Source organism: Athene noctua, chromosome 4 (genome assembly GCF_965140245.1).
Source record: "Athene noctua chromosome 4, bAthNoc1.hap1.1, whole genome shotgun sequence".
NCBI classification, from domain to species: domain Eukaryota; kingdom Metazoa; phylum Chordata; class Aves; order Strigiformes; family Strigidae; genus Athene; species Athene noctua.
The window spans coordinates 31,659,626-31,672,177 of record NC_134040.1 but is presented as its reverse complement, the minus strand read 5'-3'; the positions used below and the strand labels follow the sequence as shown (position 1 = coordinate 31,672,177).

Sequence of the window (12,552 nt, the reverse complement as noted above, 5' to 3'; positions counted from 1 at the left end):
GGCAGACCCCTAACCCGGAGCGTGGGAAGAGACGGAGGGTGCCCGGGCCGCCTCACTCTCACCGCGGAGCCAGGGCCGGCCGGACCGGGACAGGGAGTGAGGAGGAAGGGGCCGCCTCCAGCCGCGACGGCTCCGAGCTCAAGCCCCGTCGCTGCGCTGCCCACGGCCGCCGCTTCCGCTCACGTGACGCCAGCAGCGAGACGGCCGGCTAGGAAACTCGCCCGCGCGCGCAGCGCACCCCTGGCGGAGGGGAGGGCGTAACGCCTGGAGCGGCCGGAACGGGCACGCGGCCGGAACGGGCACCCGCCCGCGGCGCGGGGTGCGAAGGCGGAGCGGAGCGGCCTGGGGCTGGCGCGGCGTCAGGGGCTGCTCCCTCACACCCCGCCTCGGGGCCGGCGTGGTGCCATGGCCCTAGCAGCGGTGCCGAGCCGGCCCGGGCACTACAAGCCGACGGGGCGGGCAGGCAGCATTGCTAGGCGGGAGTGGCAACTGTGAATGGCCGGGCCTGCTTTGAGCCGGGCCTTGCCGGTGACACGGTTGGCAGCGCCCCGTGAGGCCCAGGGGTTCTCTGGTGGTGAAGGCACCCCAGAGGGTGTTTAGCGGTGCCTTGGAAAGGGTGGTCCCCCTTCCACTGTGTCTGCGTGCGCGTTCCTGAGGCAGGCCCTGCCCAACTCAGGTGGGTTGATTCAGGTAGGGGAAGAAACAAGGAAAAAGCCTGAAAATCCTCACCAGGCTCTAAAGAGCTGAGGAGAAGAAGCTCCCTCCAGTAGCTGGGAATGGGTAGGTCTGTTCAGCTGTTTGGTAAAACCCTACAGTGTAATTACAAGGCATAAACCAAATCAGCAAGAAGGGTGGAGAAAGAAAAGCAAGTAAGATCTCTGTACTGCAACCTGCAAGAGGTGTTTCACATGCTGGTATGATGGGAGAGCTCTTGCCTTCAAAGGGCTTGTAACAGAAGAGCAAAATGACATGGGAAAAATAACATGGGTTGCACCAAAAGCAAAACCAATTTCATGTCAGCTTGATTCTGATGTCTGTGTCCTAAACTGACCTCATGGCAGAGTTATTAAGAAGTTTTATGCCTTTTAGGAGACAAGTGTACTCACAAAAGAAATGCAGATATACCCACGGTTGAAAGATACAACACATTACAACATGACAGAATCTCAGAATTTCAAATTACAAGTGCAGCTGCAACAGAATGACTGTAATACAATTTGGCCACAGCTTCAGGATTAATATAACTTCAGTGAAAAGCATTCAGATTTTGGCTTTACCCCTAAGCAGAAGCACCCTTAATAACTGACAGTCTTTGACAGCAGTGATAATTCGGAGGGAAATGTTGCTCTGTGACTAGTGATAGTGACATTTAGGATTTGGAATCTCACCATGAGAAATGATGTCCAAACCTGGCTGTAGCTACTTGGGCCACTGCTGATTTTACTGAGAACTGGAACTACCTTCCAGTTCAAACTTCACTGTGACAGAAGTTCTCCACATGATCAAGATACTACATGCATTTTTAGCATTATTCATGTAAATTAATATAGTATTTCCTCGAGGCTTGCATACAGAATTAAGGGAAGGCTGAAATCATTGCAGATTACTCAAACTGCGTGATTTATTCACATTAATACATCAGTATGCCTTTAACGTATGGTTAATAAAATTTATTAACCAGGCCATGACCCATGAAGAACAACAGAAGACATCTTTTCCAAGTTATTGTTATAAATAGCCAAAACATGGACTTTTAACATGTAAAAATGATTTCATCATTCCTATATAATTTTTCGGCTTGTTTGAAAGCACTAAACATGACTGAACAATAGAGTCTTGCTGAAAGGACTTCTATTTCTGACTTACAAAACAATATGATGTATGCTTCTATAATTTATCATTCATGAGGGCCAAGGTTAAAAGAGAAGTTACAGTTTGGTAACTTCTCAATTCAGCCACAAAAGTGTAACTGTCTGTGGCTAGATCTATAAAGACTGGGCAAGGCAGCCATAAAAGATTGGACAGGGTTTCATAAAGCTTTTGTTTGGTGGTGGTCAAAACCCTTCTAGTTTCTCATCTTTAGCTGTTAATTTTGCTTCAGGGCAGAAAAAAAAACAAACCAAAACAAAAAAAACCCATAGTTTGTTCATGCTAAAATGTAGTTACACATGTTAAAACTGACATGAGATCATCTTACAGGATGCACAGTGCTATTGCCTCCTCTCCTACTTCAGCTTCCCACAGTTGCTCTTTAGAAAGGGGCTTTGATCTTCCAATGCTGACTTCAACGCATGATAAACTATTTGTAAATGACATATTACAAATTATGTAATACAATCCCTCAGTTTACCGCAATAATTATAGATTTATATGATGAAAATTACTGAAAATATTGGGGAATAGGTAGATGACAGGGAAAGAAGTAGTACAGGCTTTTACTGGGAAGAGGTGGGTTACTTTATGTATGACTCCAACATACAAAGGAGAAGAATAGGGGGAAATAACCTCTAAGGCACAGTCCAGAACAGGCTCCCCTCCCTGTTCTGTTTCACTTCCAAAATTATTTTTAAAATTCTGCATTGATTTGTATTAGCTTAATTTAAGATGCAAGAAAAGATTAGTTATCCTGAAAGATAAACACAGAGGAAAAGTCCTTCTCTTTTAAATATAAGGCCATGGGTCCTTCGATTGTGAGAATTATCTTAAATCCATGAATTCCAGTGGAATATCACCAGTGTCTTTTTGGTTAATATGGAACTATCGTATCTGAATGATAATGTTAAATGCTTTTTTTATAGCATGGAGCTGCAGGAAACTGATGTTGGGGGCTTTTTTAAGTATAGAATACGACATATCTGATAGTGATAAATGCTACATACAAAATATTCTCAAATTCTTTTGTCATAGGTCTCCCCGTATTTTTAGTTCTGATGTTGGTTAGAGTTTAAAAAAATACACTTAGGAAAAAAACATAATCTGTCTTTTATGAAAACCTCTATTCTCTCTCTGCCTCTTAAACAAGCGTGAAGTTCTGTTTGCTCACTATCACTCTTCTTCCTTTTCAGGCTGCCATATTTTTCTTTTTCTGCAACAGATATGGCTGGTAACAATTCCTCTGTTCTGAAGAAAATCCACATTATATCCACAATCCCACATATTAATTCATCATTTAGTTGAAATCTTTTATAAGAAAGCTACAGATCCATTTGCAATAACCCTTTACTCCTGTAAGTTTACTCCTACTCTATTTTAGAGAAGTCTTCCAGGAGAAGCAGACTAATTATTTCAAACTGTATTCTGTATATGCAATGTCAGAAAAGTGATGTAGGAAACACTTCTGCATTAACTGCACGATGTACTATTTAGCCTGTCAGACCTTTTCCATTTATAATGTAGCATATTCTTCATCTCCTGTGGTGCAGCTGTGCTATACTAACCACAAGTGACAGTCTCCTGCATTTCAGGACAAAGACTTTCCATAGTGCAATCAGGTCACTAGCAATTACATGGTGTCTTGGTATTTGACATCTTACAAAGAACTGTGTAAATGCAAGGAGTCCCTAGATTAGGTCCACAAAGATCTTTTAAATATTTTTCCTTTTGATAATAACTGAAATAATTTACATGGACTTCTTTCCTTTTGCTTAGTCTGATCACTTAATGAAGAATAACTGAAATATTATTTTATCAGACAGAAGAAATGCCAAACAGATTTTAATAGCATATAATTCCACATAAAATGCAGGGTTATTTGTCTTCTAATGTAGTCAACTTAATGTTTATACAGTACAAGAACAGAAAGATATAAACTACTGATGCAAGTCCATTAAATACTGTTGAACATTACAGTAATTTTTAGCTTACCCGTTTCTAAGATGATACAATTATTGGTCAGGAATTCACTACACCTGTACTTTATTTCATAAGAATGCTCTGAAGTGCTTAGTATTAGAGGTTCTATGTATTTCTTACAATTACAAGATGAAAGACGGGAGCTTTTCCACCCAGAAAATATTTCCTTGTGCCTATTAAGCAAAGAATTTGTAAACATTACAGAAAACATTGTAACCTCTACAATTAATACACAGTCCAAACACGACAATGTATCATATATAACAGTAGTCTGATTTATACTTGCTACTGAAGACGGTTTTGTGGAACCTGGATGTTGGGCAAATAGTTGCAGTAGCTATGTACCACATGTTACAACACACATCCTTGCACTGAATTATCCCAAAGACAGCCTGAAAAGAACAACTGCATTTCATAAACAATTACGATAAATACAGTCCTTCTCTCTAACAGTATTTAGGTGGCAAATGTAAGACTTAAGTTCTTACAAATTCCAGAAGATTTGTGTTACCCACATAAACTACCTTCACAACTGACAAGATAATGCATAATTACTAAGATTTCTATTAGAATGAATGTAATTTTCGACATATGCTTAGAATAAATATATAGCTTCTGAAGATTAGCTAATCAAAGTTATGGCCTTTCCTATATACAAGCAATAGGATAACATTTTAAAAGTAACGTAGAAAACTGTACATTTTATATACAGTTTTTCAAATATATTCTTCCTTATTTGATGTTACTTCAACTTTGAATCCAAAGTACATTTACACAAATGTTTTCAAAGGTGGGAGTCCCTGTGAAAGACAACAGTGAAGTACGAGTCACAGTACCCTTGCGCAACTATCCCATTTTACAGATGGCAGGTACTGAGAGAGGACAGTAACCAGCTCATGACTTCCTAGGAGCTATTTACATTCGTCAGCTGTAGGAATGTAGCTGGTTTAGTCCACAGCTAGTCTCCCTGTACTCTCCTGGCTGCTAAACAGGAAAGCAAATTTTCTCCTGCAGGATGTTCTGACCAGAAGTTTCTCCCAATCACCTTTTGGGTTGGCATTTCTTTCTCTGTTGGCTACGGGAAGAGCAGCCAGCTAGCTTAGCTGACTGACACTGGGCAATATCACTGTGCTTCTTATTGTCAACATTGTTCCTCTTCAGGTCTTGTTCAATATAGGTTTAATTCGTCCTCTGTTTCTACTGTAATACCATGCTGTCACAAGTCCAGCTGTTATTTTATGTTACGGGTGAGATCTTCCAAACCACTCAGTAGACTCCAACCCATGTTAAAGTAACTCTACTAATACATGCTTAAGTGGTGCATTGAATATGCCAACAAATAGCTATAAACTGGTAAAAATTATTTTCATAATTCTATGAATTTTGAAAAGTCTACCACTTGTCTACAAAGAAACTGTAGTAGCCAGCAACTGCTGTTTACATAATATTTTGTTAACTCTTGGTTCAGAGGTAGAGCAAATAATTTCTGTTTCCTAACTGGGTCTGCTCATATACATAAAGTGCCAGGAAGATTATGTTAATGATATAAAAGAAAAAAAGTTCTGAAACATCTGATATATAAAGCAATTATGCTTAAGAATGTTCATTTTCTAAGTACCACAAATAATGGAAAGGCCAAAAGGTGAAAACTTGGTCCCATGGTACCTGAATGCAAAACTCCAATTCATCGGGATGTGGGTTGGATTCTTGTATTGATGGAGGCATGATCTCTTTAATGGAGTTAAAGTGGAAATGTGCATCATTCTTGTACAGAACTCACTTGGTTGCTTTCTTTTTTCTATTTCTAGGATGTAAAAAATAACTGTTAATGCTCTTAATGTTTTAAAATAGTTTTCCAGCTATTAACGGAAGATAATTTATACCTCTATGAACGTATGAGCAATTGCTGAGCTCTACTTACATAAGTAATCACCACTGACCATGAGAATTACTGGTGCTATGTTGAAAGTCTCATATATTTGTCAGTTTTTGCCAGAGTGAGGCTCTCCTAATATATGCAAATAAATGGTCAATTGTTTATGTAAAATGTATGTTCCATTTTTTTACTTATATGTAACGTTAAAAAGCAGATACTGCATATCACTTACTATCTTTTTGATCAGATTATTTATGAAATGCTGGTCAGTGAAAGTCAACCAGTCTTCTTAATGTTAGAAAATGCATCTTTAGGACAAAGGACACAGGGAGAGACATAAAAGGTTGGAAGCGTAGAAGCATATCCTCATAAGTACTAAGCAATCCCTATTGTTGGATGACCAGATTGAATCATCGTTTAGGTAGGTGTCATCAAAGTTCACAATCTTCAAGTCCTTCTTAAGGTACATTTCATTCAGTTTGTTTAGTGTTCGAGCAAAGGTATATTTAGATGCACAACTATATGCTTCCAGATTGTAGACTCTGTGGAAGTGCATATCAAAATATGGATTATCCTGAAAAAACAGAGAGAGAATGAAATTACAACATTCATTACAGATGTTAGAATGGCAGTCTGTTGTTCTCTGCCCAGCTACCTTCAGGGCTTTTTCTCAGTTTGATGGACTCTAAAGGACTTTGTGTATTTTGGCTATTCATACTAAAGGGTCTTTTAAAACTTTACAAAGTAGCCATATATAATTAGCTGCTATTCTTTGCCATTAGGAGTTTTGCCTGAGTAAAACTTCCAGAATTTGCCCAAGTGATATGCAGCAGTTTATTGGGATTATACAATGTTTTGAAATGAACCAATTTGTCATGTTGCCTAAAACACACTATATGAAAAGCACTTGTATATGCCTGTCAGAAGAAGAATATTGATTGCTCTTCCTGCCTAAATTGTAATTCTCTGTGCTTTCTGGCTCTTTGGCACAATCCTAGCTGCAGCTAAATTCTGTAAATTCTATGGATATGAGTAACTGTTAGGCATATTTATAGAAGTGTTAATCACCCTATAATTATGAGTTTGAGGTTCATTTAGGCTTTTCTTTAATGAAAAATGAGATAGATTTTGATCATTCCAGTTGTGGAAGGCTGAATCATCTCTGAAGGATATTTTAGCGAAACTCTTCAGGAAAAAGCTAAAGTAAATTCATGCAGGCAAGAGATGAGGAAATCCTCTGGCTGCTTTGGCTGGGAAAAGGACAGGAACATCTCCAGGACTTGGAGAAAGGATGTAAAGTATTATTAGGTTTGGGGATTTTTCCCCCTCTGGCCTAAACTGCAGGGTGCGGGGATACTCTGAACCTGAGCCCATCTCCTCTGTCTCCCAAGTTCCTAGTTTCAGACTTGAGGATAACGTGCACAGGACAGAAGGAGAATAACCACAGTTTGTCATTTTCCTTGGGGCGAGGCTCTGAAACCTTTCCTGTGGGCTCTTGATTTGTCCTTCACTAGGATAATGTAATCCGAATTATATTTTATGTTCATTTGAAAGCACATTCAATGGGAAAAAAGTAATTTTTTTTCCTGGACTACGTTATTATGCACAGGTGACTCTTAAAATGGCTTCTCCTACATGTAGTAATATATTCTCCTTGGCATATTCTTCCAGCTTTTGTAAAATAGGATTTAATTCTACTTTTGGTGTTGTTCTATAGTGTACTACTGCAGCCTCGTTTTACCCTTCTGAAGTTGTATCTGAGATTAGGACTTTTTTATCAGTAAGTCAGCCAGATCTAGCCAAAGCCATTTCATGTTTACATACACAAATACACAACTATTTAATTGATCCAAGTGATGTGAGATCAAGCTATGTGAAAGAGGCACAACTTTGTGAGCTGGTACACTAAACCATGCACTTGCAAGACACTGTCACATAGAGAACAGGTTCATACATTCAAATGACTGGGTCACATTCTCCATAAAAATAGTTAACAAAATTTTGTTTTCAAATATGCATGAAAATCTATGCAATTAACTCGTTTACGCTAGAAGCTGCAGGTGGAGAACTTTTATTCCCAGTTATGATGAACAAACTAGAAAACATCCAGCTTGTCCCTCAGATCTCAACTGGAGAAATGAACACAACAAGAAATTCTCTCCTTCCCTTTCCCCCCACAACAGTGCAAATGTGATATGGAGCTTCTCACATGCAATAAAACCAAAATTCCTTGGAGGTTTGATTTATTTTGGTTTTTACATAATCTTCTTTTTCAGACAATGCATTTTAATTGCATTAATTGCAATAATCCCAAATTGCAACACAAGAAATGTATACTCTAATATATGTATTTAATAATACATAACACGTACAGTATCTGCTTCTTTTCCATCAATCATCTGCAGATCTTTCAAAAACCACTTTTCAACTATTTCATATTTCTCCTCTCGATCTACTCGCAAGTGTTTAACCATACATATTTCTACTTCTTCACTTTTAGTCACTGCAAGAAAAAAATAGTTTAGATATGCAAGCAAGTACTTCCCAAAAGTTCCAGTAATAAAAGACTTAATCAAACTACATTTTAGATAGCAACTTAAATGATGATGGGCAAGGCTGTGTTGGGCTGTACTGAACATAACAGTTTTATTTTGCTCAGGTAGTAGGAATAGCACCATGTTCTCAGTTTTTAGTAGATTTAGGATTTACCTTACCCATCCCATGAAAAGAGAATCTTGTCCATGCAAAAGCCTTTCAGCTGAATTCACTAGTAATGCAGTGAAAGCCTAATTCGGTCACTGAATCTGTATGGATAATCCACTTATCCTGCTTACTTCAAGGGGGAACCTTTTGGAGTGCTGGAGTCAGAAAATTGTAAAACCGCTATCAATGTTCTGCGTTTACATGACTTGAGCTATACTTTCCATGCTGTGGATGAAGTTATCTTACAAAACCATTATTATTTTTAAAGCAAAAGCCTTATTTCCCTATAAAATATATAAGTAGGCCACTTAACAAAAATAACATAAACAATATTTCTTAAAGCTTCAGGTTGCCCAGGGCAACTTTACTATTTTCTGACTTAGATGGGAAATGAGAGTAAAAAGAGCATGAAGACATTCTTTGCAATAACTACCATTATGGGTTGATTACACTAAGCACTGCATAGCAGATTGGGTTTCTGTTGCACAATAATGAGTGTGAAAAGGAGCCTGAACAATCTCCTGCACATCCAGTATGATGGCTGCAGGGCAGACCACTTTCCCACGCCACCCTGTAGCCTAAAGGTAAGGGTGAGATGTCACCTATGTCCGGCAGGAGCATTTTGACATCATAGCACAAGGCTACCGATGCAGGAACAAAATTCTTTAATTTTTAAATTGTGCCTTAACTTTGAAACCTGACTAATTTTATCTTAGTCCTGTTAAAGCATCTCTTACTTCTCACCTGTTTATAAGAAAATGGTTATTAAATAAAGACAAAGGTTATATATTGAAGATATGCCTTCTTGCCACTGCAAAGAAAAACAGTGGAAAATATATAAATCAATTATAATTTCTCTCAGCCGATAGCTTCCCTGCCTGGGAAATACAAATCATTGTTGCTTTTTTTTCTGGTCCTATCCATCATAGTTGCTCAATGATTTTTAACCAAAGAGCCAGCACTGTGTTGTCTTCTATGGAGAAGTTACAGTGGTTTTCATTTGCAAGCAAATCCAGTAGGCTAATCTTAGAAAGTTCTCTTCATATTTTCAGTTTCTCCCATTTTGTTTGTTTGTTTGCTTGCTTGTGAGAGAATACATTGACTCCCTCAGAGTTCAAACAAAAGGAAACAAGACCAAGACCCAAAGCCCCCAGTCCTGTGAGAAATACAAGGGGATGTCCTGGTTACCCCCAGGTCCCACACACTGACACCTTCCTACTCCTCATGCAGAAGCAGAAATCATATGATATAAGACCAGAGCACAGATGTGTTAGGAATAACAAAACCAGGAGCGTGTCCTGCCCAGTGGTGAAACTTGGGTGGACTTTTTAAAAAAAAAAAAAAAAAAATTCTTTACTTTCCTGCATTTTAGATATTGCTTGTTCTTGTACTCAGTTAACACAGTTAAAGAAAATGTAATTTTTTTATATAGAACATGAGCACAGATCTACCATGTCATTCTATTGAACTTTAAAAGCTTTTCTTGGCAAGGGCATGGCTATGGCAATGCCTTCATAGAGCACAAACTATTTCTTCAGGTCTTCCATGGACTGAACACTTTTTTCTGTGCATAATATGATGTTATCCTTACTGTTCTTCTTGGGCATACCAATACTGGGTTGTGAAAATACCAGAATGTGGCTGCGTTTAAGCTGTACATTCTTCCAGGGTTTATAAAGCATTTAGTGAAAGGATACTATTGCCTTCACACAAGATCTGGGACTTGCTGTTGTGAAAAGTATGGGAAATAATGTTGGACATATAGCACAAAAATAAGATTATTCAGTTATCCACACCAAGATATTGTTGTAATATAGATTTCAAAAAGCATAGACTTCTAAAGTTTTGCCTATATTTTGACTGGGGTTTTTTTGTTGTTACAGTAATTTGAAATCAACAGGCATATGCTATGGTTGCATTGCAGGAATAAGATTTTAGCTAATGTGTTTTGCTCCTACAGAATCACAGCAGATGACAGTAGCTGCTGGCAGGCGGATGTAACCCATCTTTCAGAATCAGATTTCCACTTTACTCCCCCACTTACTTGACTTTGCCTGAATATATTAAGAGACTTTCATATTGGATACCAGAGAGATCCCACTCTTAATACTCTAATAATTTTTCCTTTATGTTTTCAGAGACTTCCTGTCAATTAATCTGGCTTTCTTTAATGGCTTGTTCTCGTCTAACCTTAAAAAGAAATTTTTAGTGAAGATTTTAAAGGTGCATAATGTTATTTCTCCTCTTTGGATGTTTCATAACAACAAACTGTTTAGATCTACCACATGCAACTAAACATACTTCTACCAGATAGCTTTATAAGCTATGAGTCAGGTTGGTATTTCTGTACATTTAGAAGTTCTATGATGTTCAGGAATCAATTTCTTAAAACTACTTTTACAAGTTCTAAAATACAAAGCCTGTTCTACTAAAATTACATGACCACAGGGAGCATAGCTTGTTCAGTATTTCCAGTAATCTGTAAAACAACTTAAATATGGTAAAGATTTCAGATGTTTAGAAAGACAATGATCACAGAATATGGTTGACATCATCCCATATTGAATATTAACCCAATCTGTGTCTCAAGTACATAGATTATTTCTACCTGTTAAATGTATTTTGGACCTGAAGAGGAAAGAGACTGGGAGAAGCATTCCAATCAACCTACTTAGGGATGAGAGCATTGCTCTTTGTATCTTTCAGTGTAGTGAAATTAAAAAAAACAAACAAACAAAACCGACAAGCTTTTCTGAAACTTTTTCTAAAAGCGCTATGAAACAGATACTGTTGAAATCAAATTTAGTAAAGAACCAGATAATTAAATTTACCACTCACAGCAATCTTGTTTTAGTCACGGTTTGTGCTAATTACTAACCCAAATGTCTATGTATTTAAACCGCAGGTCTAGTTCGTTGTTCCCAAAGAAATGGGGACAAGATGTAGGATATTAGACCAGGGATAGTGCAAAAGCACTAAAATTTACAAACGCTTCCCGCAGCGTTAACGTATTGCTCTGCTTTCCCATGGACAACTGGTTAGACCTGGAGTTCGGTTTCGCTCTCTCAGAGGCAGGTGAGGCACTCGCAGCACCGCCGCGTCCCGAGCGCTTCCAGCAGTGGCGTGGGAAGTGCCCCGCTTCCCCGCCGGTGCCAAGGCTCAAGCCCGTACGGACCGGAGGCGGCAGAAAGCGCCGTTCCTGCGGGCCGGGCGGGGGCTGAGCCGCCCCGGGGCCCTGCCGGGACCCCGCCGCCGGGCTGCCGCTGCCCCGACCCCAGCCGCTGCCCGCTGCCCCGCTCCCCCTCGCGTCCCCACGCACCCACCCGCGGTGCCCCCCTTGGGCACCCCCTGCCCCTGCCGCCCCGCCCGCCGGGCTACCCGGTACCTGCGGCGCACAGGTAGCAGCGCCCGGCGCCCGAGCCCTCCACCTCGATGAACTCGTGCAGCCGCTGCCGCCGGGGCCCGAAGAGCCTCTTCGCCAGCTCCTCCTTCACCAGCGAGGACATCGCCCCCGCCCGCCCCTCCCCGCCCCGCGGAGCCGCTCAGCGGCGGGTACCGGCGCCCCGCGCCCCGCAGCCGCCGCACCCGCGGGGCACCGCGGCGGAGGCTGCGCCCCGGCCGCGCGGGGCCCCCAGCCGCGGGGGAGGCATCGCCAGCACCGGCCCCAGGCGGGGCCCCGCTCCCTGCCGGCCAGCCCCACGCTCCGCCGGGGCCAGCAGCCGTTAAGGCTCCGGCCGCCGGCGCGGGGGAAGGCCGGGCCGCGGATCTCCCCGCCCCACGCGTGCCCGCCCTCTCTGTGCCGAAGGGGGCCCGCGGCCCGCCCCGGCGGGACGCTCCCGTTTCAGAGGGCCGGGGGCGGCGCTGCTGCCCCGCCGGTGGGGAGCGAGGTCCCGGCGGCCGCGACGGGGCAGAGGTGCCGTCGGGGCGCGGGCCCGGGCCGCCCCCGGCCGGAGGGGACAGTCTGAGGGGGTAAGGGGCACGCACGGTAGGCACGGGAGGGGCAGCGGCCCGAGAGGAGCTGTCAGTCAGCGCGGTTCGTTTGTCAGCAGATAAGAGTTACGAGCGTTTGTAACAGCGATACGGTGTCTTGTCCAGGCTGTCACTCCGCTAGCGGCGTGACG

General features: G+C 41.7%; 2 protein-coding genes across 8 annotated transcripts in view; both read right to left on the bottom strand.

Annotated features, from left to right (window-relative positions):
* EXOC1 (exocyst complex component 1) overlaps window positions 1–172 on the bottom strand; it is a 59,509-nt gene extending 59,337 nt beyond the window's left edge. For all 6 annotated transcript variants that reach the window (XM_074904838.1, XM_074904840.1, XM_074904843.1 and 3 more), the window contains exon 1: window positions 63–172. The gene's annotated coding sequence lies outside the window, so the exon portion shown is untranslated. The remainder of the gene's footprint in view (window positions 1–62) is intronic.
* A 3,528-nt stretch (window positions 173–3,700) lies between these two features.
* Window positions 3,701–11,964, bottom strand: EXOC1L (exocyst complex component 1 like). Of its 2 annotated transcripts, XR_012633555.1 has the most exons (4): window positions 11,817–11,964; window positions 8,101–8,231; window positions 5,961–6,302; window positions 3,701–5,656 (listed from the first exon to the last, which is right to left on the bottom strand). XR_012633555.1 is itself a non-coding variant. In XM_074904845.1 (3 exons), the coding sequence occupies exons 1-3, from the start codon at window positions 11,935–11,937 to the stop codon at window positions 6,039–6,041; spliced, it is 516 nt and encodes a 171-aa protein (XP_074760946.1). In that variant the 5' UTR covers window positions 11,938–11,964; the 3' UTR covers window positions 3,701–6,038. The 2 variants fall into 2 exon arrangements, 1 of the variants encoding a protein (XP_074760946.1); XM_074904845.1 differs by having other exon boundaries at window positions 3,701–6,302.
* Between the last annotated feature and the right edge of the window lie 588 nt (window positions 11,965–12,552).